Below are 22,894 nucleotides of genomic sequence, written 5' to 3'. Positions count from 1 at the left end.
GAAATGGAGTGATCATAAAAAACAGCCGGATGTTTCCCAGAATGCATCGGATGAGGCGTAAGGGTGAACGGTCTTTTTCCGCTGCAAAAGTGCGTCCTGGGAGTTGTAGTCCTCTCCGACTTGCAAGGTGGTGCAGGCAGGGAGACAGAGCAGTCTTATTCTCTTCTGAGAAGCACATAGTCGTGATGTCATACGGAGAACTAGGGCCTAGCAGAGTTTGCTACGGAACCAATGTTTTTTGTTTTGTTTTTCTCTGTAATTATTCGAGCTTAGGCTGCAACTGCCTTATCCGTTTCCTGAGGTTTTATAAGAGTCAAGATTTATTACACCCAAGACTTGCAGCAACAATATTACTTTTTGACTGAAACCATAAAATCCTCTGAAATTGATGGGACTAGCTTTCAACCAAGCACGCTGCCTGTGATTCCAGGTCAACTGTAGTCCTGCAGAATCACGCTGAAGAAAATAGTTCACCCATTGTCCAGAAGGAATAGGAAACAACATGCACTGGGGAGACCATTCTAGGGTATGTGCTATGGGCATAGAACTGCTAGCCACCAGACCAGTAAGGTGTAGGTCAAAGAGAGGTATAGCTCCAAGTCATCTCCAAGTCAGGTGCTGCCCACATGTTGGGGACTACAACTTGTATTATTCTTGACCATTGCATTTATTTTTATTTTTTTGCTGACTGGTCCCATAGGTAACTCTGTGTAACGCCAAAATATTTTTGTAGCCCCTTGAAATTTTAGTTGATGGGAAAGTCTTTTGGAAGGCAGCCTTGAGAACTGTGGTTCTTGTAATTACCTCTTTTATACTTTGTCCATACCCACATTGAGATGCAGTACCTGGTGGATTTGACCATGGGTCAAAGTAACCTTTAGCCTGGAAAGGGTTAGCCATTCCTCGCTAATGGTTGCCAGGCTAGTGCTTTTAATACAAGGCTCTTGTAATGGCAGGCAGTCTTTCAGAACAACCTTAGGGTTTCTATAAAAACTGTTTGAAAACTTGCTGGACTTTAGTCAATCAGTGCATAGGATCCAGGCATAAAAGCTGCAGTAGGGAAATCAGGGAGAGTGCTACTGGCCATCCCACAACATGCACTGGTACAAGTGTCCCCACATCATCTCTGATTCAATACTTTCAGTAGAGTTACTTCACATCTTTGTTTCGCTCCAAGTCATAAAATATTAAGACATTAACAGCTCAATCCTATATATGTCTACCCATAAGCAACCCCATTGAGTTCAGTAGGACTAATTCCCAGGTAAGTGTATATATAACTATACAAATGGTTACCTGGGAGTCAGTCCTCCTTAACTTAATGGGTCTTACTTCTGAGCAGACATGTATTACACTACTGATGAGAAATCAAATAATGTACATGTGTGAGTGAGACACTCAGCCCTAAAATACCAATTGAATAAAGCCAGCAAAATAAATTACACATCTAATAAACTATAACACAGTCTTTAGAATTAAAACTGGTACCCCATATTTAAGACAAGTCAGATAAAGTTTTACAGCTCACCCTTAAAATATGCTAGTTCTCAGACTTTGGTTAAATCACCCAGGATAGGAAATCCCTAAGTTGTGGAGCAGTAACTGTGGAGTGGGATGGGATATGAAACTCTGTATGAGGAGCAACATTGTAAAAATAAAAGGATATTTGCTAATATATGTAGGAGGGAATCCAAGCCATTTTGAACTTTTGCAGGTAAAAATCAGCACCTTGAATTACACTTTGAAAGTACCAGAAAGCCAGTGCAGCCCCTAAAATGTCTGATTTGCATCCTCTGAGGTGGATAACTTTACTTTGTCAACATTATCCTCTCAAAAACTCTGCAAATTTAACCACTGTTAAAAATAATTTCCAGAGAGGCAGCTGTGGTAGCTAGCCTGTTGCAATGTGTTAAAGACTAACAAATGTGTTATGGCGTAATCTTTTGTAGACTCTGCTTCATCAGAAGCATGAAGTATTATCCTGTCTCTCTCACACATACACACACAGGTGTTTTGGGGGGTATTATAAACAGTAAGGTCAGGGCTAAATGAAATGTAGAAAAGTACAGACAGTGATAATTATATAATTAATTGTCCTCGTTCACAAAGTGGTTGTTAATAACACAGACATCCTGCTACTGGTAAGCTAACTAACACAGTATGATAAAAATCCTTTGTTTTGAGGCATTGAATCTTTTGAGGCACAGTAGTTCAGTTTCATGTTGCAGATTCCCTTTGAAGTTCCTTTATTCAGGTATGTCCCGACAGATTCTATTCTGTGCCATTTTGCACACGGGAAACTGAAAAGCAGGTATCGAAAGATTCATGTCAGATGTGCCATGCATTGAAAATCCATTGCTGAAAACCCTCTAAAGTGACTGGTTATCTCATCCAGGGGTGTAGTTGTACAGGGTCTTGGGGGTCTTAGACGCTTTACTTTTTTGGAAGAAGGATCCCAGCAGGGTCCCTATGTCTCCAACCTCCTACAAGCCAATCAGCATGAAAAGGAAGTGTGTTAGCCTCTGGGAAGAACCTTCTAACATGCTTCCTTGTCCTTTCCTGCTGACTGAAGCCAATCAGAGTGAAGGAGGTAAGATAGTCACTGAGAAGACTCTTCTCAGTAGCTACCACACGCCCCTTCCATGCTGATTGGCTTCTAGGAATGTCTGTTGTGGGAGAAGACAAGTGCGGGAAGGACTGAGGAGTGTGGAAATGACAATGGAGAGCAAACAAGTGAGGGGGTATGGCATGACTATCATGAAGGGATCCTGCACTTCTAGATATGCCCCTATACTACTGATCTCATCCAACTTTGCTAGTTTGGGACCTGTTATGGAAATAGACATGGCACAATCTAGGAGGGGATTCCACTGTGATTATTATTTTTGAAATGCTTTGCAGTGGTTACGGTGGCACCAGAAAGAGAACATTAATGTTGTGCAAAACGGGAATCAAACGAGTTTAGGTTTGCAAGCCTGAGCCTCACACTTCGGCTGTGCCACGAGAATTCACCCTGCCAAGAGATAAAGTCATCCTCAACTGTTGCAGAAACACTGTGTATCACAGTCACGTCTAATGCTGAGACGCGTCAAGGGTTAAACTGACTGGCAGCCCGATCCTCAAACCAGTTAAACAGGAGCCCTTGGATTTAAGCCGGTTTAGTGCTATTGAGCGAGAGCTAAGCCCTGGAGAGGCCCAGGAAACCGAGAGGGGGAATGCAATAGTCCAGGCTCCATCCTGCTCCGCCCTGGATTAAAAACCTCGGGATTTGAATTTTATTAAGGGGGGGGGTTGTCTGCAGGGCTCCAGATCCTCAGGGGTCCGCGCGGAGGCAGGAACTGTGGGGAGCGGTGAGTTTAAGGGACATCTGGGCCAAGGGAAGCTGATGCAGCTGCAGGGGAGGGTGAAAAATCAGGCGGAGTCGGAGACCAAAATCCGGGAGAGGGGAGGGCTGGGAGAGGAGACAGACGCGGTGCACGGAGGAAGAGGGGCCTCTTCAACGGATCTCTGTAGATCTGTGTGGAGGTTTTGGGAAGGGGGGGTCGCCCTTATGGAGTTGGGAAATGACGGCTCTGGCGAGCTACGGGAGCGGCGGGGTGACGCTTCTTTCTACGGGGCCTGCTCGATGGAACCAGCCGCTTCGCTTTCTTTGTCCAGCGTCTCTACTTCGTCTCAAGCCCTTCGCTTCCACCCGGCTGCAGCAAAGCGACTCCGAGTCAGGCTTTAGGGATGCATTAAATAAATATAAAAAGTGGCGGTGGGGAGGGGAGAGGAGCCATCGTGGACTCCACTTCTTCCCTGACGCCAAAAAGAAAGAGGGGGGGAGAAATCCAGAGTTTGTGTTTGTTTGCAGAGTGGGAGGGAAAAGAGGGACCTTCTTCCTGCTGAACGGTTGCATTCGGGGGAAACGCCTTCCAGCGGGAAGTGCAGAATTCCACCAGCCCCCCTTTGTTCCCCTTTTTTTCTGATTTCCTACTTCCAGCCACGAACTGAAGATTGGAGAAGGAAGAGTCTATCAGACTTTGGTGGTTGGGGGGTGAGGTGGGGAGAATAATCCCCCCTCCGCACACATACTTTTCACTTGTTTATCAAGGTGCTGGCTTCTCTCTGGGGGCGAGAGGCGGGGGGTGTCTCTGGGGACCCCCGGTGGGTTCCACTGCCTCATGGCGGTGGGGAGAGCGAGCAAGCTCGGAACTGCTGCAGCTCTGCAAAAACGTATTTAACTCGTGAGCCGATTAAGGAATCTGCATGCTTAGCCCGCTCCTTGGTTTCTCAGACAATAACATCTCTGTTTTCCCTTCTGCTCCAGCCCTACTCATTAGGCTGCTCTGTATCTAATAAAACACTAAACAACAATACTCACTAATAGACAAAAAAAAAACCTTGTGGTTTAAGAACGTAGGGATAGTCAACAGATTTTTCTATCAAACATTAAAAAGCAGGGAAATTGTACAGCTATAGTGAATGCACCAAGGGAGCAGGAGACCTGACCTCCTCTCTGAGATGTTGTAGGGCAGGTTTGACCATTTGCATGCTTTTTGAGTTCAGTGGGATTTACCCCTGTGTAATCATGCTTAGGATAGGTGAAACTGACCTGGGGGAGGGGGGAGGAGGAGGGCAGGAAGGGGAGGCGGGGAAGAGATTGGGGGGTTAGACACGGGGCAGAGGGGAAGCCTCATTTCTTTCCAAAAGGAAAACATTGCAAACAGTATCTTTTTCAGGGGTTCCCCAACCTTTTTATTCTACAGCAGGTACGTTTTCTCTCACCCAAATTTAAATAAAAGCTGTCCCTGGCCACATCCACACCAGACCTTTATTCCACTTTAGACAGTCATGGCTTACCCCAAAGAATCCTGGGAAGTGTAGTTTGTGAAGGGTGCTGAGAGTTGCTAGGAGATGCCCCATTGCCCTCACAGAGCTACAGTCTCCAGAAGAGGGGCTGACTGTTAAACCGCTCTGGTCACTGGAGGGTGTCAGGGGAATAGGAGTCGTAACAACTCTCAGCACCCTTCACAAACTACACTTCCCGTGATTCTTTGGGGGAAGCCATGACTGTTTAAAGTGGAATAAATGTTGGGGGTAGGGGTGGCCCTCTGATTAGCTGAGCCAAACAGCTGTGAGCCTGAACTTTAGAACACTGACAGTTGGTTCTTACTGAGTATGCCCTGCGCTATCATAACTAAATGCTAAATTTCTTAAATTAATTAAATCAGCCATGCATTTTTTAAACTTTTAAACTGCAGAAGATGAAAGTCTGAGTATGGGGCAAGGTCAGTAACAGGATTACAGGCACTCCTTGAACATGGCTGATTTTTAATTAATTTCAACAAATTATGAGACCACTGACAGAAAAAAGTCCCTACAGGGTCTGGATTTCCCCCCGCTTGTTTTACACTTTGAACTCTCGATTCTCTCTGAATGATTTGTGTATTGCTATGAAAACTTAGTGGGTTGTTAAGCAAGTATTTCTGAGTTCAGGACTATATAAGTTTTGTAAGGTTTTGTTTTGAAATGAGCTTATGGGAAGCAGCAGAATGGCATGGGGGTATTATTATACAGCCACGAGAGTGGCTGTATACTATAGTCAGCGGGGATTTTTCACATTCCACAATGTTAAATGGAAAATATCCTCCATGCCATTCTGATGCTTCCCATAAGCTCATTTCAAAACAAAACCTTACAAAACATATAGTTCTGAACTCAGAAACGCTTGCTTAACAACCCTGTCAATTTTCATGGCGATACACAAACAGTCAAGAGAGAATCGAGAGTTCAAAGTCTAAAAAGAGAGAAAAAAACTCAGAGCCCTTTTGGACTTTTTTCTGCGAGTTCTCATAATCTGTTGAAATTCATTAAAAATCAGTCATGTTCACAGAGTACCTGTAATCCTAATACTGACCTTGCCCCATACTCTGACCTTCATCTACTACAGTTTAAAACTTAAAAAAATGCCTGGTTGATTTTTAATTAATTTAAGAAATTTTGGCTGGAAGCTTATTATAACGCGGGGCATGCTCAGTAAGGACCAACTGTCAGTGTTCTAAAAGCCTCACAGCTGCTGGGCTCGGCTAATCAGAGGGCCACACCCACACCAGACTTGATTTCACTTGAGACAGTCATGGCTTCCCTCAAAGAATCCTGGGAAGTGTAGTTTGTGAAGGGTGCTGAGAGGAGACTCCTATTCCCCTGAGAGAATGGTTTAACAGTCAGCCAGTCTGAAGGTCTGTGAGAGGAACAGGGCGTCTCCTAGCAACTCTCAGCACCCTTCACTAACTACACTTCCCAGGATTCTTTAAGAGAAGCCATGATTGGCTTTGAGCCATGGCTTTGAGAGAAGCCATGATAAATTGTTTTAAATTGTTTTTAAAAGATGTGTTTTTAAATTTGTATATTTGTTTTAAATGTTTTTAGTTATTGTAAACCGCCCAGAGAGCTTCGGCTATGGGGTGGTATATAAATACACTAAATAAATAGATAAATAAGTAATGATTGTCCAAAGTGTAATAGATGCCTGGTGTGGATGTGGCCAGGGACAGCTTTGTTTTAAATTTGGGTGGGAGGTAGGGTTGCCAGGTTCAGGGCCTGAGACTGATCCTGTACCTTTAGGAGAAGAGAAAGTCAGCCAAGTGCCGGTGTTCTTGCAACATTGTAATGGGAAAAACCACAAGGTAGAATTGTCCCTTCCCTCTGCCCAACTGAAAGATACAGAAGACGTCTTGGTTGGCAGGCCCAGCCTGGTCAGTTTTACCTATCCTAATCATGATTGCATAGGAGTATATCCGATTCAACTCAATAATCATACAAATGATCAGACCTGCCTTTTCCCTCCTTCCCCTTTCCTCTCCCTTTCTCCTCCCCTCTTCCTTCTTCCAGCTTCCCTGCCCACTCCAGCCCTCCGTCCCTCTCCCCCTGTCAGTTTTACCTATCCTAAGCATGATTGCACGGGAGTAAATCCCACTGAACTCAATAAACATGCAAACGACCACATCAGTCCTTCTTCTCCCCTCCCCCTCCTGCCTGCTCCCATCCCAGTCCTCCCCTCTGCCTTTCCACCCCTCCCTCCTCCCCCTCTTCCCTTCCCCATCCCCTGTGGTCAGTTTCACCTATCCTAAGCATGATTGCCTGGTGTGTGTGTGTAAATCCCACTTAACTCAATAAGCATGCAAATGATCAATCCATTCTCAGCAAACTTGCACAGGATCCTATATCTTACCTCCCGGATTAAAAAGCAGGGAAATTCACTAATAGGCAAAAAACCTTGTGGTTTAAGAATGTACCTATAGCCCACAGATATTTCTACCAAACTTTAAAAAGCAGGGAAATTGGGCAGCTATAGTGAATGCACCAGGGGAGCAGGAGACCTGAACTCCTGCCCACCACTCACCATATGCTCAGAGGCACATGTTACCAAATTCTTCCAAGCCACACAGCAAGTGGATTGGACTGTGAAAGACCAACCCAAATTGTGTTTGCATTTTGACAACTTTGTAGGGCAGTACAATATCTCAGAGAGGAGTTCAGGTCTCCTGCTCCCCTGGTGCATTCACTATAGCTGCCCAATTTCCCTGCTTTTTAAAGTTTGATAGAAATATCTGTGGGCTATAGGTACGTTCTTAAACCGCAAGGTTTTTTGCCTGTTAGTGAATACTATTTTCAGTTTAACATTGCAGAATGTGAAGAAACCATTCTGACTATAGCATACAGCACTCTCATGGCTGTATAATTTGGGCAACCCCACCCCACCCCACCCCATGTCGCTTATGCCTTACTCCATGTCTGGGAGTGATAAACTATGTCCCAGCATAGCTATCCAGATAATTTGGTATTGAACGCTACTCTAAAGAGACTGGGTGGAAACATTAAGAATGGTTTCACCAGCATCACGACAACATGTGTGCAGTTGTTATAAACTGGGCAGGAGAGATGCCCCTTTGTGCATTAATTTGGCAGAGACTTGCTGCCATGTGTTGCTCTCGGAGAAGAAGAATTTAAAATATCTAACAGATTGTCTGTCTCATAACAATAGTTATCTCTATAAAGCTTCTTAAGAATTTATTTCCCACCATCCTTGAACCAAATTCTAAATGGCCAAACCACCTACAAACAAACCAGGTTTCCTCTGCTGTGCATTTTTGCCCATGTTTCCCCTGTGGTGTAGTGGTTAAGGCAGTGTTTCTCAGTCTTTTTTGGTTTGCGGTGCACTGTAAAACATATAAAAAATTTCTGGCGCACTTTGTGTACAAAATTAAAAATATATTAATAATTTTAAACTATGAATAAAAATAACTTAATAATAATAGACTTTCATAATATTCGCAGCACACCTAGTGTCTTGTGGTGCACCAGTGTGCCACAGCGCACCGTTTGAGAATCACTGGGTTAAGGTGTTGGACTACAACCTGGGAGACCAGGGTTCGAATCCCCACACAGTCATGGAACTCACTGGGTGACCTTGGGCCAGTCACTGCCTCTCAGCCTCAGAGGAAGGCAATGGTAAACCACCTCTGAACACCGCTTACCATGAAAACCCTATTCATAGGGTCACCATAAGTCAGAATCGACTTAAAGGCAGTCCATTTTTCCCCTTCAGAGACACGCACCCAAGCTACGCTTAATTTGAACCCAGAATGTACCACAGCTGAAGCCTTGAAGCATGTTTTAAATACCAGAATTCTGCCTAAGAACCTGTGAAAGAATTATTAAATAATATCTATGGGACGACAGGAAGCTGTCTTATTTGTCCATCTAGCCAAGTATTGCCTACTCTGACTGGTAGCAGCTTTCTAGGTTCTCATGCAAGGAAGGGTCTTTTCCATCACGTAATACATGGTCCTTTCAACTGGAGATCAAACCAGGGATCTTTGCAAACAAAACACTTGCTCTGCCACTGAGCTATAGTCCCTTCCCATCTGCATGCATGCATGCACTCCTGCCATCACCACTGAGTAATAATAGCCAGCACTCACATGTCTAGGACGGGGAAAACAGAGCTTCCAGGTGATAACACATGTGACTTCCAGGAAAGTATTAGCCTTACTTCCGGAGAGCCCACCTCACAGAATACCCCTCCCCTCTATGGAAATGAACCATCATATCCAGGAAGATACTCTGACCAGTCGCTTAACTAAACCAGACAGTTCCAATTTCCACCACCACAGGGACGAGGAACCTGTATAGCCCTCCAGATGTTTTTGTCCTCCAACTCCCATCAGCCTCAGCCAGCATAGCCAATGTTCAGGGGTGATGGGCACTGTAGTAAATATATATATATATTGAGGGCTACAGATTCCTCACCTCTTCCCCAACCTGTATACCAGGCTCTTGTCCCACTCCAGGGATAAGGTCCTTAATTTTTGAAACCCATTAATAAAATACAAAAGTTTAACATATTTATATAAGTATAACAATATAGTTCAGTTGCCTGTATGAGCCACAGAGTGACTTTGTTTTTTTTTCTGTTGCTATAGCAAAAGTACCTGCACCTTTCACAATTTTGCTACTACATTATGCATTTTTAACTTGCTTCTTCAATAGATTGTAGATAAATGTTTAGTGCCACACCATATATGTAGCATTAGTGTGCTCTAGAATGTAGGCCAGTGATAGTAGCCCCCATCAGAATGGCCAGTACTGAATCAGAGCATTGATCCATCTAGCTCAGTGTTTCCTACACTGACTGGGAGTGTTTCTCCGGGGTTTCAGGCAGGGGACACTCCCAGCCCTTCCTAGAGATGTCTGGGATTGTACTTGAAGCCTCCTGCATGGAAAGCAGATGCTGTGCCACTGATCCAAGGCCCTTCTCATGGCTATAAGGATGATGGGAGTTGTAGTCCAACAACATCTGGAGGGCACCATGTTAGCTACCCCCCCCGGATCTACACCTAGATTGTGCCATGGTCAAAATATCCTCCCTGTTTGCCAGTCTGTCAAGAGAGATCACAAAGCTCTCTGGGTGACCAGTCATTATTTCTCAGGGTTGTTTTAAGAAAAACACTAAATAGCTTAATGTACACTGTCCTGAGCAACTTGGAGGAAAGGTGGGACACAATTGTAATAAATTATATATATTTATATATTTTTCTTCTCAGGAACAAGCTCCAGGTAACTGAACAGGAACTCTGGCCTTGTCACTGACCCTACTGTTCGATCCTACATGCACTGTGAGCTGTCAGAGGGGTATCATGTACACTAGCAAGGACTAGGGACACAAATAGGAAAAAAAATAGGGGAGGCTTCGAAGTTGAAATCTACCTCTAGAGAGATAAAATGGCTGAATAATTGTGGGAGGTGTCAGCCCTGGGTCTCTAGGTCCAGGAAAGGTTTGACAAGAGGGAGAGTGCAGTAGTGAAAATGGAGAAGCAGGTCCTAGCAGGCCCCAGCCCAGCAGAGGGTTTGGAGAGAACAAGAAGGGAGAGCTTTGCCATCCAGTCTGGGACCCCACAGGAGCTACCTTGCTGGTCAAGACCACAACAGGAGTGTATACCTCAGCGCTTGGAATCCCAGTGGCAGGATTTCCTGAAGACTGTGCATTCGCCTCCCACAGGCTGGGGGAATCCACCGCTACCAGAACTAACATCATGGGATGACCTGGTTGCTTTTGAGAGGGTGTTTGGTGCCTGCCAGTGGCCCAGAGGAGACAGGCTGACCCGGCTGATGCCAGCCTTCAGCCCAGAAGCCCAGCAAGCATTGAGCAGCCTGACTTCCAGAGACAAAATAGACTATGGGAAGGTGAAGACCACCTTCCTGCAAGGAAACTCCACCAGCACAGAGATCCATCGCCAGCGCTTCAGGCAATTCTGCTATCAGGAGGCCGAGGGGCCTCGGGAGGTTTGCAGCCAACTGCGTGAGCTCTGCCACTGCTGGCTGGAGCCAGAGAGCCGCACAAAGGAGCAGATCATAGAGCTGCTGATCTTAGAGCAGTTCCTGACCATCCTGCCACAGGAAATCCAAAGTCAGGTCAGGGACCGTAGCCCAGAGACCTGTGCCCAAGCGGTGGCCCTGGCTGAAGGCTTCATTCTGAGGCAGCAGGAGGGCGAGCAGCAGGAAGAACAGGTGAGTGCAGGAGCAAAGGCAGCATCTGTGCACAGAGTATGTGCTTTTTCTCTCGTTCTGCCTCTGCAGGAAACCAAACGCCACTGTTGGAGTGCCCTCTGCAAAGTGAAATAGAAGTACCTATTACATGAACTAGTCACCTGTAGTTAGGGATGGACAAAACTCCCCATATCTGTCCTGTGTTGGATTTGATATATGACAATATATGTTATATGATGCAAAAATGGCTCCATGCTACCCCATTTATGTGTGGATTTAACAAAACAAAACCAAAAATTTAAAAACCCACACAGTTCATAAACAACAGGTACTTAGGAGGTAGTCCAAGGGCTGCCTTCTTAAAATACGTTATAGGTACATGGACGAAGCCATTTTTCTCTCTCCATACAATTCCCCAGGAAAGAACAGCCCGTTATGTAGTACAGTCACTTCCTGGGAGCATTTAAATGTTATTATTTTATTTTATTTATTTTATTTATTTTATTACATTTTTAAACCGCCCTATAGCGACAAGCTCTCAGGGCGGTGTACAAAAAGTTAAAACAGATTAAAATACAAACAAACATGAGAACAATACACTATAAAGAATATATAAACAAAATTAAGACAGAGACAAATTAAAATTAAATTTAAATTTAAAATGCCTGGGCAAAGAGGTAGGTCTTTACCTGGCGCCAAAAAGATAACAAAGAAGGCGCCTGGCGTATCTCATCAGGGAGGGCATTCCATAACTCGGGGGCCACCACTGAGAAGGCCCTAGCTCTAGTTATTACTCTCCGGGCCTCCATATGCGTTGGAACCCGGAGAAGGGCCTTCGACGTCAAGCGCAGTGAACGGGCAGGTACATAGCGGGAGAGGCGTTCCACCAGATATTGCGGTCCAATGCCGTTAAGGGCTTTATAGGTAAGAACCAACACTTTGAATCTGGCCCGGAAACATATCGGTAGCCAGTGCAGCTGGGCCAGGACAGGAGTTATATGATCATATCTTTTAGTCCCAGTAAGGACTCTGGCCGCAGCATTCTGCACCAGCTGAAGTTCCGAACCGTCTTCAGAGGTAACCCTACGTAGAGTGCATTACAGTAGTCCAATCTAGAGGTTACCAGAGCATGGATAACTGTGGCAAGGTTCTCCCTGTCCAGATAGGGTCGTAGTTGGGCTACCAGCCAAAGCTGGTAGAACGCATTCCGTGCCACCGAGGCTACCTGGGCCTCCAATGACAGGAGCGGATCTAATAAGACCCCCAAACTACGGACCTGCTCCTTTAGGGGGAGTGTAACCCCATCTAGGGCAGGTCGGACATCAACCATCTGGGCAGAGAGATCCCCCACCAACAGCATCTCAGTCTTGTCAGGTTTGAGTCTCAGTTTATTAGCTCTCATCCAGTCCATTATCGCGGCCAGGCAGTGGTCTAGTACATCAACAGCCTCACCTGAAGAAGATGAAAAGGAGAAGTAGAGCTGCGTATCATCAGCATATTGCTGGAAACGCACTCCAAATCTCCTTATGACCTCACCCAGCGGCTTCATATAGATATTGAAAAGCATGGGGGACAAAACCGAACCCTGCGGGACCCCATATTGGAGTACCCAGGGACTTGAGCAATGCTCCCCAAGCACCAACTTCTGGAGATGTGGAGCACAGCCACTGCCAAGCAGTGCCTCCAACTCCCAAATCCGCAAGTTGCCCCAGAAGGATACCATGGTCGATGGTATCAAAAGCCGTTGAGAGATCCAGGAGAACCAACAGAGTTACACTCCCTCTGTCTTTCTCCCGACAGAGGTCATCATACAGGGTGACCAAGGCTGTTTCTGTACCAAACCCCGGCCGAAAGCCCGATTGAAATGGATCCAGATAATCAGTTTCATCCAGGAGAGCCTGGAGCTGGCGAGCGACCACGCGCTCTAAAACCTTGCCCAGGAATGGAACATTCGCTACCGGTCTATAGTTGTCAAGATTTTCAGGGTCCAAGGAGGGTTTTTTTAGGAGTGGTTTCACCACCGCCTGTTTCAGACAGAGTGGTACCACTCCCTCTCGTAAAGAGGCATTGATCACCTCCTTGGCCCATCTGGCTGTTCCATTCCTGCTAGCTTTTATCAGCCATGAGGGGCAAGGATCCAGAGCGGACGTGGTCGCCCGCACCTGTCCAAGCACCTTGTCCACATCCTCGAGCTGTACCAACTGAAATTCATCCAATAAAACAGGACAAGACTGTGCTCTGGACACCTCATTAGGATCAACTGCTACAATATTGGAGTCAAGGTCCCGGCGGATGTTCGTGATCTTATCTTGGAAGTGTCTCGCAAACTCGTTACAGCGAGCTGTTGATGATATTATTGCGTTCTGAGGACCAGAATGTAAAAGTCCCCGAACAACTTTATAAAGCTCCGCTGGGCGGTTGGAAGATGACTGAATGGAGGCAGCAAAGTACTGCTTCTTTGCTGCCCTCAGCGCCTTCACATAGAGCTTGGTAGAGACCTTCACAAGGGCAAGGTTACAGCCGCCGGGAGTTCGTCTCCATTTGCACTCAAGCCGTCTCCTTTCTTGCTTCATCACTCTTAGCTCCGGGGTAAACCACGGAGCCAGTTGAGCTCTGCAAAGGAGAGGGCGCAATTAAATTACAGCACAGACATGGTGAAGCTACTAGCTGCTCCAAGCAGCTGTAGCTTGTTTAAAAAGAAATAAGGCAGCCTTTGGACCACCTTGTAAGTCTTGTTGTGTCGTCGGACTTGTGCATGGATTGATTCATTGGCTATGTGGCCTACAGCTCATACCTACATTCCATATATAATGATGGTGAGTTTCCCACTGCTGATGAAGAGGATGTAGGGCGAGCCCTGCCATTAGGCAGAGTAAGGTGCTGCTTCAGGCAGCTGATTTTGGATGTCGTGAAACGGCACCCAGTTATTTATTGTTGTATTTTTATGTCCGGAAAGGGGAAGAGGTGCTTGTGGGGTTTTCTGCCTCAGGTGCCAAAACAACGGGACTATGGAGGCCTAGGCATTGTTCCAAGCCATTTAGGGCTTTATATGCTAGTACTAATGCCTTGAATTGGGCTGGTAGCTCTCTTGCAGGAGGGGAGAGTGCATAGATGAACTACCAGCAAGTGCAGTGCTTTCAGGACAGGTGACACACGATCCCATCGGGCTGCCCCACTTACCAGCCTAGCAACTGCTTTCTGCACTAACTGCAGCCTCCAGACCATCTTCAAGGGCAGCCCCATCTAGAGCATATTACAGTAGTCCAGACAGGAAGTCACCAAAGCATGGACAACTGAGGTCAAGGAATGGCCTTAGCTGGTGAATCAGCCTCAGCTGGGCATAAGCGCTCCTAGCCATAGAAACTTGTCTCTTGTAATACAGCAAGGGTTAATGGCAAGATCCATTAAAGACATTTCTCAGTGCTTACTTCTAAATACAGATTGTCTTAGGACCTAGAGAACCCACATTTTGATATTTTAAATTTGTTGCTGTTGTAACACCACATGCATCTCTCTCTCTCTCACTCTCTCTCTTTCACACACACACACACACACGCACACACACACACACACAAATGCTATACATGCTTGCAGAGTCACTTGCTAAGAAAGACAAACAATATTGTGTCACACAAGAAGATATGCTTCAATATTCAATACAAATTTAGTGCACAGTGAAAAAATATCTTGCTGGCAGTCTGGAGATGCTTGGATGAGTGTTGAGAGGTGGTGGGAAATGTGACGTCACATATTTCCACAAATCACTCACACTTCCTCTTCCCACTTTTATTTGGAACCCTCATGGAAAGATACATATTTTATCTCTGCTTCTGTCCCTGGAGTTGGAGGAGATACTCAAGCACAACTCAGGATGTTTGAGCCTACTCTTGCCCTCTTTAGATTAAAAATTCTGAAGCCACTCTGAATCAAACCATGATATCCATCTAATCAATGCTGTAGTAGAGGGGAAAGACAGGCCACTATATTTCAGAGCCGGGGTGATGGCATCATCTGCCAGAGTGTCAGGGTAATTGTTGGACCCTCTTGGCTCTGGCATATTAATAGATGATGGGGCTTTCAAGTTTGTTCAAGAGAGGCTGGATACTTCTTTCCTTTTCTTTGACGTGGTTCCTAGTTCATGCTAGGAATTTAAATGGTGATACTTATCTGCAAGATAGTTTGAATTTCTAATTAAAAGTTGTTTATAAGTTGAACCTATGCAGTCAGCTATAAGCACCACAAAGTTCAATGGAGTTTACTCCCAGGAAACTATGCATATAATTGCAGCCATGCTAATCCTAATAAACTGGGTATTATGCTATGTACTGCTGCTCTTTGATGTGTGTGTTGTGTGTGCACAGAATAGATCAACACAGTTGACTGCATTTTTTGGACTCTGGTAGGGTGTGTGGCTAAGGGAGCTGTCATTCTGAGCTTCTGCACTTCAAAATTTGCCACTACACCACTGCATTTAAACCTGTACTGTCAATTTTAACTGGCAGGAACTTTCTTACCCAGTTCTTCAGGATCTCACACAGAAGTTGTTTTTAACCCTGGTATCTGAGGTCCATTGAACAGGTTTGTTCAGCCTGAACAATCTCTACTATTGGGCTTTTAGCCTCTTTGCGAACAGGATTTTCAATGTTGTTTCAGGGGCAGGAGTCGTTCCAAGAGGTGGCTGTGGATTTTTCTGAAGCACAGAGAGCTCTGCTAGATGCCAGGCAGAGGCAGCTTGGCAGGGAGATCAGGAAGCAAGATAATGGCAACGCCTGCTTAGTGGGTAAGGGTATACTGTAGAATTCCCTTCTCCAACTCAGATATGAGTGGTGTTGAGTCGTATAAGCTTTCAGTGCTGACTTAAGCCTTCTTATTAGCCTAGTCTTTTGGTCCCCTTCCACTTCCACCTTAGTAATGACCCATGGAATGACACTGTGATTTGCTTCCTCGCCCTGCAGGTACCAACACAGCCAGCAGAACTGAGGAGCAATTTGAACATCAGGGATCCCGGGAGGAGGAGGCGGCAGTGGAGGAGGTGGCACCTGCAGCACCTGAGGGAACCCAGAGAAAAGAGAAATCCCACCTCTGCATTGAATGTGGCAAAAGCTTCACCCGGCCCTCAGACCTAGCAAAGCACCTGAATGTTCACACAGGAGAAAAACCGTACTTGTGTGTTGAGTGTGGGAAAAGCTTTAGCCAGCTCTCCCATCTTACAAGACATCAGAAAATCCACTCAGGAGAGAAACCCCACATCTGCTCTGAGTGTGGAGACACATTCAGTCAGCGGGCATATCTTGTCAGTCATCAGAGAAGCCATTCAGGAGAGCAGCCCTACCGTTGCTCCTACTGCCAGAAATGCTTTAGCCATCAATCAGCCCTGAAGATCCATGAGCGCAACCACATGGGCCAGAAGCCCTATGCCTGCGCTGACTGTGGGAAACGCTTCGTTTCCTCTTCCTCTCTCACCACTCACAGGAGGATCCACACGGGAGAGAAGCCCCACGCCTGTGGTGTGTGCGGGAAAAGATTCATCCAGCACTCTAATCTTGTCTCACACCAGCGAACCCATTCAGGGGAGAAGCCATTCTCCTGCAAAGTGTGCGGCAGGAGGTTCGCTTACCCTTCTGATCTTACCAGACACCAAAAAATCCACACCGGAGAGAAGCCCTACCCCTGTGACAAGTGCGAGAGGAGGTTTACTCGGCTCTCTGACCTTATCACGCATCAGCGAATCCACACAGGAGAAAAACCCTATCGCTGTCTGGAGTGCGGGAGAAGGTTCAGGCAGAGGGGAGTACTGGTGAAGCACCAGAAATGCCATTCAAAAGAGAATCCAAAAGGAAGCGAGTCCGGGCAGCCCATAGAATTGCAAGCCAGCAGTGAATTCAAACCACATGAGATAAAGCAGGAGAAAGAAGAACTGGAAAGTCTGGTGGAGTCCAGCTTGGTGCCCTCCCCCCACTCCTGATGCCCATCACTCCCAAGCTGCTGCACAGAGGGAGCAAAGATCTTGAAGGCTACATAGAGGGGTTTTCACCATGCTTTTTTAAAAAAAAATAGTTTCCCTTCCTCTGGTGCTGACTTAAACCTGGTTCTGAGAACAGCTATCCACTGCCATCTTCTGTTTGGGCTGTTACAGACATTGCAGGGTGAGGGGAGAGAAAGGACAGGAGGAATACCCTTGTCGTTTCCTCCTTCACGCTGCTGAATTTTCTTGCTGTCACTGTGACCTTTGGAGGAAGCAGAGGCGATGCAGTTCACTCTGTGTGCGGCAGTTGGAATGAACCTCTCTCAAGTAGCTGGCTCGTCTGTGTTTGGCTGGATGCAATGGGAATAGGGTCCCTCTCTGTCACCTTGACAGAGAAGCTGAATGCAGCTGTCCACTATGCACGTCTCCAAAGCATGGCTGGGACAATGACCTCTTTTAATGCCACACACTGTTGCTGGGGAGGGAGTGAATGCTGCTGTTCTCTGCCGGGGAAAATTCAAATCAGGGATTGGGGACCACCATAAGACCAATGTGGGGATGGGGGATGCTGGACCAATACACCAGGGTGCCCTGCAATGATAATGGCATGGGCAAGTAAGCTTCCTTACATTGAAACAACAGTGGCTCCCGTTCTCTACATGTATGTGTAAAACCCAACAGCCTGTCAGTCAAGACAGGACTATGGATAGTCAGGCATCCTGTCCTAGAAGATCACAGCCAGGATAATATAAACTAGGGCTGCTCAAAGTAATTATATAAGGAGTTGCTTTCCCCCCCCATCATTGGTACAGTTCAGTCTTACTGGCTGCAGCTCCTCGAGTTCTCCAGCAGGGGTTCTCAGGCTTTCCTACCTTAACTTCTAGATGGCAGGGAACAGACCTGGTTCTTCATACCACACAAATTGTGGGTTCTGCCACTCAGTTGTTGACTGAGTTTTTCTGGCTACAGTTCAGGTCTGAGACTTATTTTTATGACTTGTGTCACGCAGGCACCCCCAAACCAAACTAGGGGTATTGTCCTCTGCCATCCAGCTCATTAGAGGATTAGCCAATATGAATTAGGCAACAGAGAAAAATAGTCCTCCCCATCTCAGTGTGATTAAAGGAGAAGCAATTAATGGGGCTGCACCCTGAAATTGGAGAAGGTGGGCAGGGCAGCAACAACTAAACGTGGCTTGTGAGCAATGGGGTCCTGGAGCGAACATCATCATCGCTTTTGATGGGTTCTGTTCATTCATGTTTGTTCCTGTCAGAACCCCTCCAGCTCGAAAGATGGAGATTCAGTGATTCAGCTTGACCTGCTGAATTGCCTCTGTTAAAGGCTTCAGGGCCCAGCCAGGAAAAGAAGTTAGCAACCCGGTTTATTAAGTGGCTGGTCTCTTAAAGCTTTTATGTTATTTTAGTTGAACTGTTTGGGTGCAAAATATGTACCTCCTGAGAACAGGATAGAGATTAGGTTAGAGTAAATTGCAAGATATTTTTAGAATGAATTAATCCAACACCTCAGTAAAGTTTTAAGCTTTCATAGTTGTGAAAATAAGCTGGAAAAGTATGTAGGTAATGCCTGGTGGTGTTCCAGAAGCAATATCTGTATACTTTAGGGAAGGAAACTAGTCGATCTCAGACCAAGATTTGATGGCCCAGCAGCACAATCCTGGGCTCCTGCTGGGAGGAACGGTGGGATATAAATCAAATAATAAATAAATAAATCCTACCTGTGTCTACTCGGAAGTAAATCCTGATGAATTCAATGTGGTTTACACCCAGGTAAATGGGATTAGGATTCCAGCTTTAGTCACTACTTGCCCCTCCTCACTGTTGAACACAAGCAGAATTATGGAAAAATATGTTAGCTTGTATAGGTCACATAATTTACCTTTTCTTGGCATAGAACTTGGGTTTTGCCAGTGCAGAGTTCACACAGCCCTACTTTTAGGGAACTTCTGATATAGAGATAGAAATGCTATCAACAGCAGATTATTTCAATAAATGTCCCTAAAAATAATTTTGACCCATCATTTAAAAAAAAAGTTTAGAATTATGTGGTATTATAAATGTGTCTCAGAATATACATTTCAGTGTGTATACTCATAACATAGGCTCAAAATACACACCCTGGCAATCCCTGCTCCTTTACCTATCCTGAGGTACAGAAAGAGGCTATCTTGCTGAAATGGTTTCAAACAGCCTCATGAAAATAGTTTTGAAATGTAGCTACATATAAGGATTGGTGTTTTGTTTTGCTTTGTTTTACTGTTCCCAACCAGTAAGTTTTTACAGTTTCTTTCTTCATTAGCTATTACTTCTCTTTATAAATCAGTAGGGATCTAATTAATTATTTCTGGGGGTCTTCTACGTCATTCCTGTTGCATAGCATAGAGAACCTGTGGTCCTCAGCTTAATTTAATATAAATAGAAAGGAGAGAAAAAGAAAGGCTCCATTTGTACTATAAAGTTAAAGCACCATCATACCACTTTAAACAGTCATGGCTTCCCCCAAAGAATCCTGGGCACTTTGGTTTATTAAGGATGCTGAGGAGGACCCTGTTCCCCTCGTAGAGCAACAATTCACAGAGTTCCCTGGGAAGAGGGATTGCTGTTAAACCACTCTGGCAATTGGAGCTCTGAGAGAGGAATAGGGTTTCCCAACAATTCTTAGTATCCTTAACAAACAAAAGTTTCCAGAATTTTTGGGGGGAAGCCTTGATTGTTTAAAGTGTTATGATGCTGGTTTAAATGTTTAGTGCAGATAGGGCCACAGATGAGAGGCAGAGTCACAAAAGGGGATGGCAGAGAGAGCCAGAAGGATGTATCTTGGCCTCCTTTGATTCTGACTCCAGCTGCAAACAGAATGCACCCCCCCCCCGCAGTATCCTGGAGGAAATGTGGCCTTTGACTGGAAAAAAAACCCTCCCCTTTGTATAATGACTTACAGGTGGTGGTCACAGGAACTATTTGGTTAGGATATAAGCTACCATAAGGGTGGGAAAAGATGTGTGGCTTCTCAAGTCAAAGCTGAAGGTGGCCAGTGTGGGGCGGGGGGGGAGAAAAGCTGAGTGATGCCTGCATCTAAGGAATGAGTGCTCCCAGGGATATGCTTACACATTTGGTATACAGAGGATACTTGAGCATCCTGAAAATCTTACCTTTCATTCTTTCATTAAAACAGTGTTAAGTTTCAGGTCTTTATGGCTGTGGAGAGAAGTTTGAAAAGTGTATGGGCATGTTTACTGAAATCTCAGAAGCTGGGGCTGGGGGCACTCTACCCATGGCTAAGAGGAGGAGTTGTTACTACAATTTATTTCATTTCCATATTTTATTCAGAGTCTCACCGTATGCACAGCCCTGAATGCTACCTGACCTTGCAGTACCACAAAAATGGCAGAATATACATGGATGTGACAGGCCTGGCAAAGTATATAAGAGAGATTGGATACTACTGCCTCAGCTACAGCTGGGAAAACCTCTGTTGCTATAAAAGTTGATTAAGCAATAGTTCTGTCAGGCTTCATTTATTCAACAGGAAGTGAGGGAGGAGGGCGGAATAGAAAGCCAAGCAATTTTCAAAATTAAAAATGATTTCAGGAAGCACAAGTTCTATGTGAGTTTCTTGATCAAATAGCAAGGGATGAGTGGAGGGGGGAAGTGTAGTTTCAGAATGGAGAGCATAGTTCAGGGGTAGCCAACATATTGCTGTCCAGATGCTGTGGACGCCCAACTATCTTCTTCGACTATTGGCTATTTTGGCTGAGGTTGATGGACACCACCTTGGGGCTACCCCTGGGAGGCAACTGAAATACATGTAAAAATGACCAGATTTTGTTGGGGTCATTATTGGTTTTAAAAGGCAATTTTAACAATGTCTGCTCAGAAATAAGTTGTATCGAATTCAATGCAGCTTACTCCCAGGTAAGTGGATAAGGATTGCAGCCTAAATCTCATTATTAGCACTGAAGTTTAATGAGCTTGTTTCTTTAATTGGTTAGTTTCTACCGCTAAACTATAGTTTGCTCAGTCCTGAGAACTTGGGTGTTTGTGCTATTGTGAGCCTGTCAAGTATATGCTCAAAAGAGGGCAGGAACCTAATTATACGAGGGGTATCAAAGGTATGGCACAAATTCTATATACCCAAGTTAACAAGATATTTGATTTAAAGAATTTGATGTGTTAGACTAAGCCAGAAACTCTACAGAAATCAAGTCCTCTGGTATGTAAAAAGAGGGGTGTTTTGAGCTTTACAGCTCTTTTTCAAGTATGTTTTCCTTTTGCAAGTTTTTTTTAGCGATAACAGGTTTTTCTTTCTTCACTTAAGGAAGTCAACTCAGAGGCATCACCCTACTCAGCTGCCATCTTGCAGTTAGCACCTTTACTCCCACCCCAATACACATCATAGGTTCCACCATATGTAGGCTGCAGCAGGAAGACGGATTCCATGTTAGATTCCTAAGATGGGGATGGAAATGGACTCGCACCCTACTTGCTAAGAAGTGGCCTCTTACCCCAGGCGGTAGATCTTTCTACCTGGTAAAGCTGGCCAGATAACAACACTTCAGATGTGTGCATTCCAAGATTCACTAATGCTCCATGTGTGTGACTCTTAATGCCACATGTATTTTTCTGCCTAAATTTAGTGGAATACTCATTGGCCATCAGACACACCCAAGCAGGCCTTGCCTAAACTGCTGCTGTATTGGACACTTGAGTTGTTCTGTACCCAATGCCAGAAAATATTATAACAAATATTCTTTTGTGGAAAAAGTGACATTGCATCCCAAGGTAAATAAATATGAATGACAGCTGGTATAGCACAGTGGGGAGGAGAGCCTGGCTGGGAGTCCAGAGTCTGTGAGTTCAAATCTGCACTCGTATCTCCTAGGTGTCAAGGGCCAGGTAAAGATCCCCCCCACAGTGAGTGGCTCAGGGGTTATGTGTCTTGCCACCTATGCAGCCGTGGGCAAGCTGCATAGTCCCAAGGAGCCCAGTTGCCCCCCAGCTGGCACTTGGAGACAAGGAAGGGGCTGGCTTGTGCAGCTGTGACAAGCTGAGCAGGCCCTAGCCAGCTGGGGAGGCCTAGCCTCAGAGGGAGGCAATGGTAAAGCCCCTCTGAATACCACTTGCCATGAAATCCCTATTCATAGGGTTGCCATAAGTCGGGATCGACTTGAAGGCAGTCCCAAATAAATATGATTAGCAGTTCAACTTTCAGTGCTTGCTCTCATTCCAGTTCAAGGGACAGGCAGAAGAATGCTATGGAAGAGCCAGCAGCATGCTCTACGGCAGGGACAAGGAACCTGTGTTCCTTCAGATGTTGAACCACCACCATCTTTCCTGACCATTGGCCAGATTGGCTGGGGCTGATGGAAGTTGCAGTCCAACAACGCATGGGAGGGCCACAGATTGCCTAGCCCTGCTCTAAAGTCGAATTCTGATCTATAGCATACGTGTGTTTATTTACACTCTGCCTTTGTTTCTGTGCAACCACATAACAGCGGCCAACACTTGGACCTGTGCATGTTTTAGGTCCTAAAATTTATTTATTTATTTATTACATTTATATACCCCCCATAGTCAAAGCTCTCTGGGCAGTTTACAGCAATTAAAAACAATAAAAACAAATATACAAATGTTAAAACACAAAAAAACAATTAAAATTTAGACAAGGATTCTCTTTGAAGACTTTTCTTCCTAAAGGGGTGCACTTTCTTTGATGGCAGCATAACTGTGTGGATATATCTTCACATGTGCATCTGCTTGTTCTGCTGAAATGAATGAGGAGGGGGGCTGTGCATGCGTGAATGATTCAGTATGGCTGATCTAAGATCAGGGAGCCAGCATAACATTGGCAATAATATAGTTAGGACATCAGGAGACCAGACTG

The 22,894-nt window shown here is 45.3% G+C and overlaps 1 protein-coding gene across 1 annotated transcript; it reads left to right on the top strand.

Moving 5' to 3' along the window:
- LOC133379713 (zinc finger and SCAN domain-containing protein 31-like) lies at positions 1–18,730 on the top strand. Its single transcript, XM_061615497.1, has 5 exons — positions 1–526; positions 2,902–3,350; positions 10,089–11,052; positions 15,685–15,811; positions 15,987–18,730. The coding sequence occupies exons 3-5, from the start codon at positions 10,351–10,353 to the stop codon at positions 16,994–16,996; spliced, it is 1,839 nt and encodes a 612-aa protein (XP_061471481.1). The 5' UTR covers positions 1–526; positions 2,902–3,350; positions 10,089–10,350; the 3' UTR covers positions 16,997–18,730.
- The last annotated feature ends 4,164 nt before the right edge of the window (positions 18,731–22,894 follow it).

This window comes from Rhineura floridana, chromosome 3 (assembly GCF_030035675.1).
Source record: "Rhineura floridana isolate rRhiFlo1 chromosome 3, rRhiFlo1.hap2, whole genome shotgun sequence".
NCBI classification, from domain to species: Eukaryota; Metazoa; Chordata; class Lepidosauria; order Squamata; family Rhineuridae; genus Rhineura; species Rhineura floridana.
This window is presented reverse-complemented; position numbering and strand designations above follow the sequence as displayed.

Coding starts and splice junctions, on each gene's coding strand:
- LOC133379713 (XM_061615497.1), top strand. CDS start 10,351: ATGGAGAAGCAGGTCCTAGCAGGCCCCAGCCCAGCAGAGGGTTTGGAG. Junction 11,053..15,684: donor GCGAGCAGCAGGAAGAACAG/GTGAGTGCAGGA, acceptor ATGTTGTTTCAG/GGGCAGGAGTCGTTCCAAGA. Junction 15,812..15,986: donor TGGCAACGCCTGCTTAGTGG/GTAAGGGTATAC, acceptor CTCGCCCTGCAG/GTACCAACACAGCCAGCAGA.